This window comes from Patiria miniata, unplaced genomic scaffold, assembly GCF_015706575.1.
Source record: "Patiria miniata isolate m_02_andy unplaced genomic scaffold, ASM1570657v1 HiC_scaffold_7, whole genome shotgun sequence".
In the NCBI taxonomy this organism is placed as follows: domain Eukaryota; kingdom Metazoa; phylum Echinodermata; class Asteroidea; order Valvatida; family Asterinidae; genus Patiria; species Patiria miniata.
In genome coordinates, this window is record NW_024037074.1 from 11,794,968 (window position 1) to 11,813,722 (window position 18,755).

Consider the following 18,755-nt stretch of genomic DNA (forward strand, 5'->3'; position numbering starts at 1 on the left):
GGAAATCCTAGATTTGTTTTGTCAATATGTACATTTTCAGTAGCAGAGCCACTGTTTTTCTATTACTGGTTAATTATACCTCCAACCATGCGCCAACTCAAAACTGGCCTAGCGCCAACTCAAAACTGGCCTAGCATTTGGTACATCATTTTACATCGAATATATCTACTTTTCAGAAAAATGAGCTGATATTAATTTTTTTTTTTCATTTTAATAGTTCAGCTGTCGCTGGAAGTAAAAAAAAAAAATGAGAATTGATATAAAAGAAAGAATTGAGAATTACAAATTCAAAATTGATAAACATTTCGCGCAATATTTTTGGAATAGCGCCCTCTATCCTACGTTGGTTTGTGTTTCATTCAACAAGATGGCGGCTTTCTTGAGCGAGTTGGAGCACGCGGCACGAGTGATTATGGTAAGAAAATCACGGGTTAGGGCAGAGATGTTTAAGTTTAGCCGCGAGATAAATAAGCGAAATATAAAGTAGAGCCCTTGTGTGAATTTTGAGGTCTGTGGTGTGTTTAATTATTGTGGTTGTGATTTTATTTATGTGTTTACATTTCGCAATAACATTAATAAAATAATACCAATTCATTTACATGGAGTTTTATTCTCCATCATCCATGTCTCTCGGCTAGCGGCTGCTGGGTTGGAAATGGTACGGCAGAAGGTCATGACTCATGGGTAGGGGTTTGGAGGGATTAGTGCGGCTCTTTATTATCTTTAATAGTTATATCGGAAAGAATGTTGCAACCTGATAGCTGGAGTTACCCAGCCCTGAGTTTTATCATTGGGTTGTCTATAAGGGCTGGAGCGAATTTTTCTCGTAACTTGTAGTATTTGCAAAAAAATTTGGAAAATGTTCAATTTTGTCCCCGTTACACACTAATTGCAACTGCAACTCACCCCAAACTTGCCTGGAATAACCATTACACAGGTCCTTGAAGTAAAAAACGATCCACGATGAAGATTCAGCCTACAATTGCAGTGAAAACAGGAGGAATAACCGCTAACCTGACAACCTTTCAGGCATGGCCAGGACTGCTATTGGTTTGTGCACAAAAAAAATTGTGTACAATGAATGGCGGTCGATTAACAGGCACAGAGAGCGATCGCTGTCAACTACTCGTTTTGCCGGCTGCGCTGGCGTTGGCGCGTGACGTCACGCGGAAGCGTAACACCCGATGACTGTTTCATGCACTATTGGTTGCGGTTCCAGTACCAAAGCTGTGATGCGAGTGGTAAACCTTATACTAGTGCATGAAACAGTCATCGGGTGTTACGCTTCCGCGTGACGTCACGCGCCAACGCCAGCGCAGCCGGCAAAAACGAGTAGTTGACAGCGATCGCTCTCTGTGCCTGTTAATCGACCGCCATTCATTGTACACAATTTTTTTTGTGCACAAACCAATAGCAGTCCTGGCCATGCCTGAAAGGTTGTCAGGTTAGCGGTTATTCCTCCTGTTTTCACTGCAATTGTAGGCTGAATCTTCATCGTGGATCGTTTTTTACTTCAAGGACCTGTGTAATGGTTATTCCAGGCAAGTTTGGGGTGAGTTGCAGTTGCAATTAGTGTGTAACGGGGACAAAATTGAACATTTTCCAAATTTTTTTGCAAATACTACAAGTTACGAGAAAAATTCGCTCCAGCCCTTATAGACAACCCAATGATAAAACTCAGGGCTGGGTAACTCCAGCTAGCAACCTGACACTTGTGACAGCATTGCATTTGTTGAGTGACTGACACCACTTTTTTTGTTCATCAATCATCTCAATAAAGACTCGTACTCAGTCAATGAGTCAGTAGGCCTAATTGCAGAAATGTTGAAAAGACGTGAATCTGAGACTGAGAAATATTTCCAGTTTTGTTAAGAAATAACTATGAGACGGGTCTGAAAAATTCCAAGTGTTTTCTCAGTCAATGCTTCAATATTTTCCCTGCTAAATTTGACCTTTTACATATTTAAGGACATGTTTTAACTTTCTGAAATACTAGAGATGTCCACGTATGGAATTCTGCCCGAAGAGGAAGCTAGCTGGAAACAAGTTTTCTCAAATGCATTGGCTATTTTTACGGAAGCCGTAACGCGTTTTTCCCTGGCTTTAGTTAGAGAAATGGAACGTAATATTGTAAATGTAATTGAGGTTTTCAATTCCTACTGCGATTGCGATTGAAGCAATTCAAGGTAGTTCAAAAATGTTCGTTTTGAATGCTAAAGGTGCTGAGTTCGAAATCCTAAAAAATTGCCCAATTATTGCTCCTACTTTTTAGTGGAGTAGAACTAATTTTTCTTTCGAATTGATTGCGGTAATGGAATTTTTTTAAAGGAAAATAAAGTCTCTGAACCTTTTCAGTTGGCAACTGACATATATGCAAGTACCGTAGTAACGATCGACTTCTATAAAACTTGCCACAACCTTTCTCCAATTTAAAGGGAGTAAACAGCATACATAAAAACAAAAACTACCAAATTATTATGAAATAGGCCTACCTTACTGGACTGTTATGCGCCTATCAAGAGTTTCCTGATTCTTTTTTTTTTCAACATCTACAAGCACAAAACGTCAAACAAGTCAGTGTAACAATATTTGCTATAAAATCCTTATCCCCCCCAAAAAATCCACCCATTTCTGAAAATTACAGCAAAAGCAAATGTTGTATATTCCCTTTAAGATACTTCTGTAGTTTGCTTTCAATATTATTTTGCTCGTGCATTATTTAAGGTTTTTAATCTACAAATTGTTTCCTTGTTTCAGTTTTAAACACATTTTAGTAACCTTTCTCCCTCCCTTTTTTTTTGTCTCTTTAGGCCCCGCCCTCTGTGGTGAGCCATGAACAGCGTCAGTCTGCAGAACAAGTCATCATGGCATTCAGGAAGTCTAAAACCCCCTTTGCGGCCTGCCGACACATTCTAGGTGGGTATTTGAATCTTGAGACAGCGACAAAACTTTCTTGGTCTGTGGCTGTTGGCTGCGGCCACTGTAGAATCTTTTTATTGGCTGAGGGCGGAAAAAAACTGAACAAAGAAATGACTGGAGTGAGATTTGAACAAGCAGATTCCAGATTGCTGTTCCAGTGCTCTTCTAACTGAGCTATCCATCCCTATGTTAGCGTTCCCCCGTTTTATCAATGTCTTTGTTCAAGGGGTGCTAGTCAGAAGCCATACACCTGTTTGCCGTGTAGCCAGGGATCACGCCCACAGTCACGATGCATGCAACATTAGCAATGCTGCAAACTTTAGAGATGGCAGTTTCACCTTTTCTCACATTTTCTCGCATATGTTCACCCTTTCCGTAATTTTCTCATTCCCTCACATATTCTGGTCATTCCTTACATTTCTCAAATTTTCACATATATTCTCACATTTTCTCACCATTTCTCACATTTTCTCACATATTTTCACCCTTTCGTAATTTTCTCATTCCCACACATGTTCTTGTCATTCCTTACATTTCTCAATTTATCACACATATTCTCACATTTTCTCACTTTTTATTTTCGCCCTTTCCATAAATTTCTCATTCTCTCACATATTCTAGTTATTCCTCACAGTTCTCCCAGTTTCACACAAATTCTCACATTTTCTCACCATTTCTCAAATTTTCTCACTTATTTTCACCCGTTCCATAAATTTCTCATTCTCACACATATTCTAGTTATTCCTCACAGTTCTCCCAGTTTCACACAAATTCTCACCTTTTCTCACAATTTTTCGCATTTTCTCACAGTTTCACACAAATTCTCACCATTTCTCACATTTTCTCGCATTTTCTCCCGTTCTCTCATTCTGTCCGGCAGAGCACAGTAAGGCAGATTATGTCCTTTTCCAGGCAGCTTCCACCATCAAGGAAGCGGCCGTCCGGGAATGGATTCTCCTTGGCAAGAAAGAGATTGAATCTATGCAGAGTTTCCTCCTCAAGTATGTCATGCAGAACACAAAGTAAGTACGAGCAGACAAATGGATTTCTATATCACCAGCTGAAGTCACTAGGGTGCCATGTTGGGAGGCCCAAATGTTTACATTACTGTATGCACATTACAAATTTGAGTGAACACTCATAACACAAATCTCTATATTATTGGATAGCATGTCAAGTTTACCCACTGAAGTCACTGGGATGCCATCTTGGGAGCCCAAAAGCATTACAAATCTGTGCAATGCTCTGCATGTACATCGTTTGATTTTGCTGAGCAAAAATAACTTTTATAATACAAGCTATTTTCTATTGTCTGCCAGCTCCCTTTGAGTTTTACAGAAACATCAAGTCAGTAGTGTTAAACCAAAGTTATTTGCATTTGGTTTCAAATATTAAATGTTTCAATATTATTCTGGATTTCCATAAAAAGCCTAAGCTGGAAATGAAGGCGAGATTTGAAAAATGGCCCTCAGTAACCTGGCTACCATGAACTTGTACATAAAAAAAAAAATTGAAAAAAAAGTGGAACTCCCAGTGGCATGCTCCCCTGCTGCACATAGTGTGTCCACAGTAGGCAGTGATCAGGGATCCAGACTTGGCAACTACTAGGAGACAATTGATGCCAGACTGCACTGCCTTCCTCCCCCAGCCAACCCCCCCCCCCCCCCCTCCTGTCTGGCGAAAACTAGAACAGGAATTGAACTTTTTTTCCCGTGGGAATTGTGGCCTACATTAAACCGATTATGACTTGGTTCTTTTAATTTGTTATGTGGCTAGAACTCAGACTAAGGAATTTTTTTTTCTATTGTGTTCTGTCAGACACATCCATAAGTTGCTTGTCATTTTGAAAGAACTAAATTTACAACAGAAAAAACAAAAAACCAAAAAAGAAAAGAAAAAGTTTCCCAAAAAATTACTTTCAAATTAAATTTAAATCAGAAGGATATTAAGAGAAACAACATATTAAAAATTAGCCCCCAAAAAGTGAACATTTTGTGGGATCAATTCTTAACAAATTGACATTTTTAATGAATGGGGTAGACTTTCTTAAAAGCTTTTTTACTTAGCAAAAATAACTGATTTAATCAAATGATAATTATCACAGTTCATTTTTTGATATAAAACAATAATTTAGTGATGTGCCACTGCGAAAATGAAACAGGCACAATTTTCAGCTGATAAAAATATTCACAAATAAACTTCAACTACATGGATATTATACAAAACTCAATTTTTTCCTGCACTTAGATATTTTAACTTTTTAAGTGAAACTCAAAGTAATTTAAAATGTTTTGGAAAGCATGTTTCGGCAGTCTGCCACTTTTTGCCCTTTCTCACATTGCTGTTAGCGGTGTTCGGGCAGACTCCCACAAGGCACTTGGCCATTGTTATCCAATCAAAATCCAGGAAGTGATTCATGCTACGTGCACATTGATGTCGGTTCTTGTCAGGGATGAAAAAAAAAGGAGACAAAACGAAAGAAAGAGAGAGGCAGAAGAAGAAAGAAATAGCAATGAGGCACTAGCCTACGTGCACATGGATGTGCAATGTCATTCGGGCACTTCATGAACATACAATGCCTACATTGTGGTACGTGCTCATCAATTCATCATGTTCACAATGTTCTGCCCTGTCTAAAGTTTGGTGATCGGCAAAGTTGTTTTTCATCTGCTAGTATTGATAACGTTCAGCATTTGATTTCTGAAAGTTTTAGACTTTTGGCCCTGAGACTTGCATTATGGATTGATAAATCAATGTAAAGGTAGGTTTTTGGTCAGTTTTAGGTACTTTTATATTTACTTTAAAGCTACAGTCCATCATTTGTAATTTGTGCATTTTGTTCGTTTGAAGCAACAAAAGAGTTCAAAATCTAATGAAGGATACTGAGCAACTAAGCTGATGAAGTTTCAGCTAAGCTTCAGCTGTACATTCCAAGAAAAACAGCATTCTAAGATCTCAATTTCAAAAGAAAAGTTACTGAATCATGTTTTGAATTGTTTTGAATTGCAGCTATACGCGACGTCGCGCACTGATCCGACGAATTATAACAACCGCGCGCGCGTGTGCGTCGTTCCAATACTTGTGCGCGCTGCGCTGAATAACAAAACGAACTACTAATTTAAATTTTCCTACGGTGCTTCTTAAGAATCACCGTTGGAAATGCCTTCTTTCGTTGATTACTTCAAAATGACGGCTTCCCAGAAAGAATAATTTCACAGGGAGTTTAGTCCCCTTACTATCTTTCAACCAAGTATGTTTTTCAACAATAATTACGCCAGTTACTTTTCGGATGGCTGCAAATGATGGACTATAGCTTTAAAAAAAATTGTCTTGTTTTTTGTGGGATTTTTTTTTATTGGTTTATATTTATTTTATTTTTTTTATGGTACAAGAGTTTGGATGTGGCTAATATATCTTAAGAAATATTTGATATTTGTGTATGTTCTCTGTTCTGATTTTTGTTATCTTTCTCTCGTTTTTTATTCAGACTCCAGAACTACGTCCGTGAGCAGATTCTTCAAGCCGTGGCCGTCATCTTCAAGCGGGGCACCATGGACATGAAGGATACCGGGCGGGATGCGCTCTTTGCAGACGTGTCGCAGATGATTGCGAGTGGCCAACCGCAGCTGGTAAGAACGAAAACACAATACTCTAATGCTTTTCTAAATTCAAGATTTAAAGGCGCTTAGGAAAGTTGATAATTCTCAGGAAATTGAACTATTGATTTTAATGAGATAAACCTTCATACTCAAAGCGAAGAAAGGACTAGTACTGGATACTGTGTGGGCTCAATTTGTACAATTGGACGATATTTGTTAAAGGCCAATCAAATTAGGTTTTGCCCTTCACCGACGTTTTAAACAAGTGGTAAGACATCTGCACGAGAAAGCAGGAGGTCGTGGGTTCGAGTCCCACCCGAGTGATTTTTTCCAACTTTCATTCGGGAGATAACACACTGAGTATAGAGTGTTTAAAACGTCGGTGAAGGGCAAAACCTAATTTGGTTTATATCACCCCGACGCAAAATTCCATCTTATAATTTGTTAAAGGCATTTAGGATCATTTGCATTTTATTCTAAAATTAACCCACCAAATTATTTTCAAAAAGCTTACTTGGATTGAAAATCGTAATGGTACTAAACACCCCGTGAAATTGTTCAATTTGGCTTGCTGTCATTTAAAAGAAATCAAGAAATGTAAGTGATTTCCAAAGATTAGTCAAATGACTGATTTTGGAAATAAAAGATTGCTGTAGACGCAATCGTGTTTCATGATCAAAGGGGTTATGCATGATTTATCACTGTTTTCTGGACAAGTGTAATATCCACTGAGCTGAAACTTCAACAGGTTATTTTTTTTTGGGGTGTTTGAGCGTTGTTGCATGTGTCTTTCTTGCAGCAACTGATGGCATGTTCTATGCTGACAGCGCTACTCAATGAGTACTCTAGCTCCAGCCGCACCAGCGCCATCGGACTTAGCTGGGAGTTTCACAATGACTGCAAACGGCTCTTTGAGGTATGGACAATTGTAACAATGACAGAAATGGGATGGAGAATTGGGAATTTTAATTCTGAATGAAACCTGTCCATCCGTATACTGGCCCTAACCGCCCTGCCTGTTACTTCTTGAACTGCCCCAAACTGTCCTGCCTGTTACTCCCTACGCTGCCTCAAACCACCCTGCCTGTTACTCCCTGTACTGCCCCAAACTGCCCTGCCTGTTACTCCCTGTACTGCCCCAAACCACCCTGCCTGTTACTCCCTGTACTGTCCCAAACTGCCCTGCCTGTTACTCCCTGTACTGCCCCAAACCGCCCTGCCTGTTACTCCCTGCACTGCCCCAAACCACCCTGCCTGTTACTCCCTGCACTGCCCCAAACCACCCTGCCTGTTACTCCCTGTACTGCCCCAAACCACCCTGCCTGTTACTCCCTGTACTGCCCCAAACCACCCTGCCTGTTACTCCCTGTACTGCCCCAAACCACCCTGCCTGTTACTCCCTGTAATGCCCCAAACCACCCTGCCTGTTACTCCCTGTACTGCCCCAAACCACCCTGCCTGTTACTTCCTGTACTGCCCCAAACCACCCTGCCTGTTACTCCCTGTACTACCCCAAACCACCCTGCCTGTTACTCCCTGTACTGCCCCAAACCACCCTGCCTGTTACTCCCTGTAATGCCCCAAACCACCCTGCCTGTTACTCCCTGTACTGCCCCAAACCACCCTGCCTGTTACTTCCTGTACTGCCCCAAACCACCCTGCCTGTTACTCCCTGTACTACCCCAAACCACCCTGCCTGTTACTCCCTGTACTGCCCCAAACCACCCTGCCTGTTAATCCCTGTACTGCCCCAAACCACCCTGCCTGTTAATCCCTGTACTGCCCCAAACCACCCTGCCTGTTACTCCCTGTACTGCCCCAAACCGCCCTGCCTGTTACTCCCTGTACCATCCCAAACCTGCCTATTCTAAAACTTCAGGTTTTTTTTTTAATAATATATTATGGTTTGTATTAGTCAAAAGTGCCAGCCAGCCAGTCAGTCATTGAGATAGGTATAAGCTTTGGATCATGAAGCTTTAAACATGGATTTCCATGCTTCACCCCTTAGGTCAACGACCTGAAGCGAGTCTTCCTGTTCGCCGTTCAAGTCCTGCACCAGTTTGAGTCCAACCATGCCGCCATGGGCCAGGAGGCTACCACCGTCTGCAGCCGCTTCTTAGCCATAGCTGCCCAGGTTCTCAGCTGGGACTTCATCCTGGTCAGGCATATCCTTTTAGATTTATAAGCCAAGTCGCTGTTAGTACTCGTAGAGTCTGACTTGAGCCTCAAAATCTCTCGCAGTTGGTTTAGAGTCTTAGCCATAACCGCTCAGGTTCTAAGTTGGGACTTCATCCTCATCCTGGTCAGGCATATCCTTGTGCATAGGTTTTTAAGCCGAGTTGCAGCTGGTTGCTTTTAGTGCCTGTATTGAGTAAATTGAGTAAAGAGTCATGTTCACAATTGTTGGCATATATGCGGGTTTATAGCTTGTGACTAGCGTCTCTTAAACAAAGACGTTGACAACAATTGGGAACCGCCAACATAGGGCTGGATAGCTCAGTTGGTAGAGCATCGGAACGGCAATCTGGAGGTTGCAGGTTCAAACCATGTATGGATTGTAGCCTGGTGGTAATGTTTTGTGACTCATGATCAGAGGGTCAGGGGTTCGAATCGAGCTGCTGGCCAAATGTTGTGTCCTTGGGCAAGCCACTTCACCCCCACTTGCCTCTCTCCACCCAGGAGTATAAATGGGTACCATCATTAGCTGGGGAGTAACCTGCGATGGACTAGCATCCCATCCAGGGGGAATAGAAATATTCTCAGTCGTTTCATGCAGCTGAAACCGGAGATAAACGCAGGTTTAATAGGCCACATTGGATAGTAACAGACTTTACTGCCAACATAGAGCTTGATAGCTCAGTTGGTAGAGCACTGGAACAGCAATCCGGAGGTCGCAGGTTCAAACCCCGCTCCAGTCAATTTCTTTATTCAACTTTAAAATGGTTGTAATGCACCTAGTTAGTTTCCCTATGTTTCTTTTTTTTTTTTTTTTTTGAATGTGAGAGTTACCTTACCTGTAGCCTACAATCCATTAGAGACATCGGCGATTGTCGTGTAGGGGAAACAAAACTACCGTAGGCCCACTGATCATTTAATTATTAGTAGTCCTTCGTTTGTTTCATGCCATTCTCCTTAACTCTGAGCAACACCACCTAGAAGGAGGGTGGGTATCTTTGAGTCCATACAGACCCCGCCCCTCAAACCCGACGCCAACTGGAAGGACGTCCTGCTGGATAAGGGATTGCTGGAGTTATTCTTTAAGGTAAGAGTAAATCTCCTCTTGCTCATGATTTATACATAAGGGGAGAAGGGAGGTCATCACTTGTCAACAAGTTGCCTGTGTATTATCAGTATCTTAGTTGCTTTGCCGCAACCACCTCTTGACTTCCCAGCAGTAGGTCTTCCAAAATCCTCCTAAATCACACATAGCGCTTCACTTCTAGGGCCCCAAACCCCAAGTATAAGTAGCTGGGTTCTACGTTCTTCAGTGCTGCAAAATTATCCCCCCAAAATTTCTTGGTGAATTTTGTAGGATCTCAGAGGGTGAGGGTTTAGAAATTACCCGTGTTCTTTACCTAGTAATTTTTTTCTGGGTTTTTTTGTGTCAACATTCTTATTCCAACAATTCCTTGTGAAACAGGATTAATTTTTTTCTCCATATTTTTTTATTTTACTTCTAGATATTTTTCTTTGTCCAAAAAACAAGATCCCTTTTAAATATCGTTTTCAAAAAAATAAATCTGAAGTTTCTGGAGATCAATATACCAGATATCCCTATTTCTTTTCCTCACCCACCCTAAATGTGTCTCTTCATGAAAGAGTATTTTTATTTGTTTGTGTACAAGCAATCTTATTTATAGTTCCTTGATGTGAAACAAGAATAATTGTTTCCATATTTTATTTTTGAATTATTTTTTGTTTTTAGATAATTTACTTTGCAGACAAACTAAAAGATCCTTTTTTTCCAAAAAAATCTGACTTACTGGAAAATAAACATGCTGGGGTGAACATATTTCTCATGGAATTCATGTTTATAAAGTGCTTGGAACCCTGCGGAATAATTTTTTTTTACTATGTTTCCCCCGCAGCTTCACGGCAAAGTCCGACAGAGCGGGGAGATGTGTCACCACGCCTTACAGTGCCTGGCCCAGCTGGCATCTCTCGGTGGACCAGTCCTAAGCTCGGACAAGATCACCGCGGAGTACCTGTCCCATTACATCCAGTGCCTGCTACAGATGCTGAACAGGTGGGTGGGCACCAGTGAAAACTGGGTCTCATTAATAGGCATATTTTTGACCGCATGGGGACGCTGTAATGATGCGATTTTTGAGTTACAAATTGTCAGAAGAGTGTATTTATTGAAGCAATTCATTCATTCATTTCATTCGTATATATTTACACTTGATCATTTTGAAAAGAAATGGTTCAGACAATAATTTAGATAAACGGATAAGATTAAGCAGTGGGCTTCTCCAAAAAGCAAGGTTGTCAAATAGTATTAGCTTCACTCTAAACTAAAAAAATCTTCTCTTGTGGCTTTTTCGCAAAACTTCATGGAAGAGCTATATTTTTGGGGTCTGATTCGTTCTTTTCCCCTTTGTTTTTGGTACTTCTTATTCGTCCCCCAAATCCAAGAATCTTGTGTACATTTTTCTAAACAACATTTCGGGCATTTAAAAGACTCCGATCCTAATCAAACATGGCACAGGCATAGACCATATAGTCTATCCCTCCCTATCTGGCTGGCAAATTCAAAAAAGCCGTCACAGCAGTCAAAATCAATCAAGTGACTGTTTTAAACAGATTAGTGCTCCCTGTCTCCATAAAGCAGGATTGACTGGCTGTGACCATTTACTCAACTTGATAGAACTATGCTTTGACTGTAGGAGATTGATAAGCCAGCTGTGCCAACCAGTCACCTGCTTTTGTCTGTTGATGGAATTTGACTGTTGGTGACTAGCCCATGTATAAGTTATGGGAGGGGAAGTGGATTGAATTTCTAACTATCTGTGACTTATCAAACAGTAGGAGCATTCTAAAGATGTGTAGTGAGTCATGTGATGTCATCTTAAAGGTACATTTTTCAAAGTCCTACATCGAGAGAAGTACACACATAGATTTCTAGTTTTCAGTTTTGTTTTTCTCTCTAAATCCCATGGATCCAGTTCTGTCCTACAAGACCATGAAGCCATCGGCATAGCCGCTATCTTCAACGGTTTGGTCACCAGATTCCCCCCATCTGCCCTGCTGGCCATCCCGGCCGATCTCTTGACGTCATTCATCAGCTGCCTGTCCTCCCTGACGTGTGTCTTCGGAAGAAAATCTGCATTGGAAGAAGCCGTGAGTGCAAATTTTTCCTATTTTATATGGATTAATTGTGAAATTGATTTTTTTGGGGGGGGGGGGGGGAGGTGAGCTGCGAAGATGACCCCTACACCCTGGCACATCATCTTGATCCCCTCCCAACAACCCCCTTCCGTAACCATACCTTCAGCTTCCTTCCCCCTTTCGGCAGTGAGCCATGGCGGCTTTGCCGTTCTAGTTAAAATAATTTGCAGTTGACAAGCGAGGGCGCTGTTTATACTGCTGTAGATAGCAGTAATGGGAGTCTTTTGAGGCAGCAAACGGTCCTTTGCCATTCTAGTTTAACCATACTAAATTATCTTAGAATTCAACATTTTCTCAAGTGGAAAGTGGACATTTTGGTAACCAAAATAGAAAATCATCAGCTAAAAATTTTGGATCCCCGTCTGGAAACAAAATCCTGCTTGTTCCCCTTTGGAGCTCGTGGAGACAACGATTTTTCATTTGAATCTGTCTGCAGAACTCTATAAAATAATTTGCAGTTGACAAGCGAGGGCGCTGTTCCATATTACTGTAGATTGCATTTGTTGTGCTTCATGTAATTGTGTGGCCTACCTGTATCTCCAAAATGCTTGTACACTTAAAAACCGACAATGCGTTTACCAGGTGATGTAACCCCACAAAATACATTATAATACAATGTTTCTGTTTCTTGTTTCTCATATAATCAACATTGTATTTCATTCAACAATTCCCCAAAGAATGACCATTACTGCAAAAAAGTACTTGTTGGACTATTTTCACATCGAAAAGTGACAGTGACTTAAATTTGTTATATTTGGTTGTGAGTCCACTAAATTTGTCAAAACGGAAAAGACCAGAGCTCCTTTTTCTTATTGAACCTCTATAAAAATATAACCTTTTCCTTCTGATATGAGTAAAAAAGAGATGACATTTTTTCTTTGCTTTGGTGAACTCTCGATGAGCCTATCGTCGCCGGAATTTGGTCTCCTCCATATTCCAATCCTCGCCTCTTTCTATCAAAAACGCAGTCTGTACTTGCACTTGTCTGGATGAGGCATTTGCGAAAGCCCCGAATAGATTTTCCCTGATAGGGAACAGATGATAAGAACAGGCTTCGCAATGCCCGGCATCCCAGTAATTCTCCAATTTTTTTTTTCTTCTCGGGGACGACCCCAGAAAAACGTCAGAAGCCCCTTAACATCCCAGGTGGAAAGGATTTAAACCAGTGGAGTTCACTCGCCAAGTTTACAAGTTCGAATTCGATTACTTCTACTTTTTTTTTTTCCTTCTTTTTTTTTTACGGACAGAAGGTTGTAAATCACGACGAAATGGAATTGCAATTTGGTTGGGACTTTCATCTCGACTAATAGAATGCTGTAAATTTGTCGTTCAAGTCGTCACTTTTTATTTATATCTTTTTTTTTTGGTCGGCTTCTAGCGCTTGCCGGTAAAAAAAAAGAGTTTTTTGTGTGTGCATTTGTAGTCCAACTGAAGCGAGGTTTGGTTTTAATAAATATTTATATGTCGATGATGTGATTTATATTGGTTGACCTCTGGGTAGGTTTTTGTTGATGCGAAGTACTTGTCACCTTTCAACAGAAATTGCACAGCATTTTATCTGTTTCTGGGGTTATATTACCCAAACTTCTGTAGCCTTTCGAAATCCTTCGGTCTTCCAAAATCCTCACACATTGTTTGTGATTCGACTTTTAGGGCCCAAACCCCACAAGTAAAGTGTTAGAAGCTGGGTTCTACGTTCTTCAATCCTGCAAAATCCTCCCCCAAAACTTCTCATTGGATTTTTTGTGTGGGATCTTCGAGGGTAAGGGTTTAAGATATTATGGCACCAATATTTTTTATCTAGTAATTTTTTGTGTGGGTTTTTGCGGCGTAAGCAACCTTATTTCAATAATTCCTTGTAAAATAGGATTAATTTGTTTCCATGTTATTTTTGTTTTTTTGTTTTAACATTTAGATAATTAACTTTGTGAAAAAACCAAAAGTTCCTTTGTCGTTTTAAAATATCAGTTTCTAAACATAAAAGATAAACTCTCCCGTACTGTTTTTCAACATAAAACAGAATGTGTTTGGTTTTGGGCAATTCTGTAAAATCCAATTCACTGCATATGTCCGACCACATGATGTTCATGTACAAGGTCGTTAAGGTGGTGGTGCCTTGGTTTGGTCTGTAATTGTTTTTTTACTCTTTAGATGTCATATTATTAGTGATGTATCACATTCACTCTTCTAAAAGCAGCTTATTTAAAGTGTACCTCTGACATACATGTATGTACGTCCAAATTTAGGGAATTGCCCTTTATAACACAGTCATTACATTAAAAATAACTTCTTAAGTTCTCTCATAAAAGTGACCATCTGGACTGACAAAGTAAACTTTATAGGCTTTAAGTTAGATCAGAATACAGCACAGGAAATTTAATAAGACATCAATTATCAATTTCTCTGCAGATTTAGTTTTTTTCTGTAAAGACAGCCCCAGTTGCATCACATATGTTGAATGATTTAGCCTTGGAGATCAATTGGTCCGGGTCAAAGTGTTACCAAGTCATGGCCTTTTCGTCTTCTTGGCAACTGACCAAGATAAGAAATTGAATTGTGGGTGGAGGGGGGGGGGGGACCCGAAGGGTAGTGGGATTTCAATCAATATTAATTTGGCACCAGGGCATTGATGGAAAGGTTGTGGCAGTTCAAACTTTGCACTGACCCAGAAGGTCAGTGGGATTTAGTTTCCATTATTGCCAAATCTTAGCTGTATTGTGGGGAAGGATTGCCAGTTAAAATTCCTGTTTTTTCCCCCCAAGTTGTGGACTTTAACGAGCATGCCATCTTGTGCAAATGAGACATGCATTTTCCTGTGAATGTAGAACTAGTTGATATTACGTGCAGCTGGATGAACCAACAAAGAGATTTTTTGAAAGTTAATAAGATTGATGGTGTACATTAGATGCAGACGTGGACGATGGTTTCCACATTTAGTCAAAATTTCTCAGAAATACAAGCTCACACCCCTGTTCATACCGGTATTTTTTCCCCACAAACCCCAAGTTGGTACCATTTTTATGTGATATTAGGCGCACTGTACACAAAGTACAATGAAAAATCTCATTTTGGAAAGAAAAAAAAAAGATCCCTCCATCTTCTTGGTTTATTCCTGTTTCATCAACATTTCTCAGAAATACAAGCTCCCAGCCCTGTTCAGATTTTGTCCCCATAAACCCCAAGTTGGTGCAATTTTGACGTGATATTCAGCACATTATACACAAATTACAATGAAAAATCTCATTTAGGGGGGGAAAAAAATCCCTCCATCTTCTTGGTTTGTTCCTGTTTCATCCAAATTTCTCAGAAATACAAGCTCACAGCCCTGTTCAGACTTTTCCCCCACAAACCCCAAGTTGGTGCAATCTTGACGTGATATTCAGCACATTATGCACAAATTACAATGAAAAATCTCATTTAGGGAAGAAAAAAATCCCTCCATCTTCTTGGTTTATTCCTGTTTCATCCAAATTTCTCAGAAATACAAGCTCACAGCCCTATTCAGCAGAACATTTTGTTTTCACAAACCCCCAATTTGCACTGGCCACAAAGAGAATTTAAGGTCCTGTAAATCGTAATTTAGGGCCGGTTTAAATCTTGGCCTGCAACCTGAAGAAAAATGGACCACCACTGATTGTTTGGACAGCATTGTAAGTTATGACAGCGTCATAAAAAGACAGGAACACATAAACATTTGTTAATATTACTGGGCCTAGGGGAGGTGTAAGGCTTGTGTCCATGCTAGAGGAACAATGGCCAGGGTTGTTCCCATTCCTAATTGGTCAGGCTCCTCACCCTGGACGGCCTGCAAGGATTTTTTCAAAGGCAGCCTGGCTGAGTTGATGGACAACTTCTCCCGAGGTCAACTTTAGACACTGAATATTTTTTTAGGCAAGTGAAGTGATGTTCAGTTCTCTTTGGTTGAAGTGATGAATTTTGATAGTAATGGAGATTTGGTTTTCTTGAAACTGATAACAATTATATATTCAGCTTACAAACAGGATTCTGTATGTATTTTATTCTGATCTCGCCAATATTGGGCAACTGGAGAATATACAATTGTCATTACATTGAATGGAGTTGAAATCAAGCTGTAAATGTATTTATAAATAGACATTTTTTTTTAATGGATAGACAGAAATGATAAGTAAATTGCATACTGATTTGCAAACCGCTGTTTGTAAAAAATAACTTCCTCCTCACAAAAGTGAGCCTTGTTGAACTGTCAAAGTAAAACTTGAAAAAAATTCTCCTCATTTCTCAAGTGTTTGTTAAAGGATTTAATAAGATTCCCCATTTTTGAATTTCATTGAATTATTTGGAACTAACTGAATATCACTTCACAAAAATGTTGAACTTCCCCCTCCCCCCCAAAAAACCCCCCTCCCCCCCCAAAACCCCCCTCCCCCCCCAAACCCCCCCAAACCCCCCCCCAAACCCCACCCAAACCCCCCCCCCCCCCCACAAACCCCCCCCCACAAACCCCCCCACAAAAACCCCCCCCCCACAAACCCCCCCCCCCCCCCACAAAACCCCCCCCCCCCCCCCCCCCCACAAAATGCCAAGTTTTTTAAACTCAAGAAGCACACTTGTTTCATACAAGCAAGGTCAAGAAAACTTGGCCTTTTAAAAGATTCCCGCCCCTAGGTTTCAACACCCCGGATTTCCTGTCACAGCTCTGGAAAATGTCTCGCCTCCAGACCCCACTTGATCCCAGAAATAAAGGGGGACCCTTTCCAGCACCCTTCCACAAAAGAGCCCCTATTCTGTCTGGGTAGGCCTACTGTAGGCTAATCAAGGTTATACCTCTCCAATCAAGGGAACACAGCCTGGGTTTGATAAGGGTTATATTCTCTGGTGGTTCTTGGGTTTGTTTGAAGTCCTTAGGGTGAGAGGGTCTTCCAACCAAATATTTAGGTCAAGGAAAGTGTTATGTGTAAGAGTATACGGGTCATTCTGTAAATTTGGGGTCTACTTTTTCACTTGTCCTTGGCTTGTTAATGTTATACATGTATGTAACATCTACAATTTTATATTTCTGATGCACTCCTTAATGCAGTCATCATAACCTACCGGTAGTTACCCACAAATTTAAAATCGTTTGAAGTCATTCTTACTTCTTAAGCCAAAAATAAAAAGTCTCCGGTTTCTGGTATGCGCGCGCGTCGCCGTAGCCATGCGCGTCGGCAAAATGAAAAAGGTTTTTTTTTTCAATACAAGATGATGTCTCAAAACCGCCAAACTCACTGGTTTGACTGGAATCCTGCTGCTGCACAATTTTAACGATGGGGTTATGATCGAGAATAAGCTTTATGTGGCCTCTCTGGACTCCCATATATTTGCACTAAGTTTAGACGGGCACCATTTGCAGTCACCAGCCGACATTTGAAGCCAAAAAAAAAAAAAAGCAGGTAAAAAAAAAAAAAAGAAGCCGCGTCGCCGCTCCACTTTTGGAGCAAGCTCCATACCAGAAACCGGAGACTTTTTTTTTGGCCTTAGTGATACTTGAATGGCCAATTATAAAGTACCATTTATCGTCTAGCAAGAGTAAATTATGAAGGGTAAAGCTACCTGCCTAAGAACTAAAAGATCATTTGAAATCATTTTTAAGCAAGTAGATCATTTGCAGCTATCCAAAAAGTAACTGACAAAATTATTGTGGCACTAAACTCCCTGTGAAATTATTTTTTCTGGCATGCTGTCATTTTGAAGAAAACGATAAAAAAGGCCATTTCCAAAGATACAGTCAAGTGACGCATTTTTTGGAAATTTTTGTTAGAAACTAAATTGTAATTCGGCAAATCTGTGAAGGGGTGCGCGCGCAAGCATTGACAGGAAGCACACACGTGTGTCGTTGCTATTATTTGATAGTTCATCAAGCATTTACTCGATGAGTCAAAACATGACTCGTCAAGTAAATACTATAGTGTCCGTCAATGGGTTTGAAAATCAGCCTTGAGATTTTGCTTTTAGATATATTTTGGACAGCAAAATTTGTAGACTGAAATTCACCTTGAAAATATTTTTTTTCATGGAATTTGGACCACATATTTAGACAACCAGGGTCACTTTTCAGCACCTCATTTTAAGGATGCATTCAGGTTGACCCGGTTACGCACCCTTGCCTAAAAAGGGGGGCTGGGCCGGCTTTGACAAAAACCTGAATGGCAAGGTGACAAAAATGTCAGAAGAGAAAAAAATTGGGATCCGCTTGTCAACTTGATTCATACTGGTTCATGTCCAGGGGTATCAAGGGTGGGCCAACCTGTCAGAAAACTGGGCGTCACTGTCAAACAAGTTTGATGTTGAAAACTGTGAAAAGAATCATGCATTCTGAATTACTTTTTGGGTTTTTGAGAAATTTGGGGTGAGCAAGGTTATCTAAATATAATACGTTGTACAGCTGTCAACTTTTTATCATTAATTAAAAGAAGTCTGTTTCTTAGAAAATGCTTTTAAAGTTAACAGTTGAATGAAGCATACATGTACATCAGGCATGATATTTTTCAGACTTTAGTCTGAAATCAGACTTTTTGAACCTGGGAGAAAGACATTAGGCCCCAAAATAAAAATAGTTCTGGTTCTGATTATGGCATTTGAAAATAGGGTAGGTAGGTGGGGGATTTTTTATTTTTGTTCGCAGGGTTTTTTTTTGGTTGATCATATGTAGGTGTCTGCGTGTAGTCAAGGGTAAAAGGTAGTAACTGATTTTTTGAGGTTTTTCCTCCTCATTTTTCTCAAAGAAAATTAGGGTAGGGGCTGTCAGAATAGGGTAGGTAGGGTAACTGGAAGCAGTTCTTTTCGGCCTTATCACTACAGAAAGAAATGCATCTTTCAGACTGTTCATCA

General features: G+C 40.4%; 1 protein-coding gene across 2 annotated transcripts in view; it reads left to right on the plus strand.

The window, feature by feature from the left end:
- The first annotated feature begins 334 nt into the window (after positions 1 to 334).
- Positions 335 to 18,755, plus strand: part of LOC119745609 (exportin-4-like) — a 51,813-nt gene continuing 33,392 nt past the window's right edge. For both annotated transcript variants that reach the window (XM_038222095.1, XM_038222096.1), the window contains exons 1-9: positions 335 to 415; positions 2,811 to 2,916; positions 3,800 to 3,941; positions 6,407 to 6,548; positions 7,318 to 7,434; positions 8,527 to 8,683; positions 9,668 to 9,780; positions 10,607 to 10,764; positions 11,684 to 11,858. In XM_038222095.1, the coding sequence (XP_038078023.1) occupies positions 368 to 415; positions 2,811 to 2,916; positions 3,800 to 3,941; positions 6,407 to 6,548; positions 7,318 to 7,434; positions 8,527 to 8,683; positions 9,668 to 9,780; positions 10,607 to 10,764; positions 11,684 to 11,858 (1,158 nt within the window). In that variant the 5' untranslated portion in view covers positions 335 to 367. The remainder of the gene's footprint in view (positions 416 to 2,810; positions 2,917 to 3,799; positions 3,942 to 6,406; positions 6,549 to 7,317; positions 7,435 to 8,526; positions 8,684 to 9,667; positions 9,781 to 10,606; positions 10,765 to 11,683; positions 11,859 to 18,755) is intronic.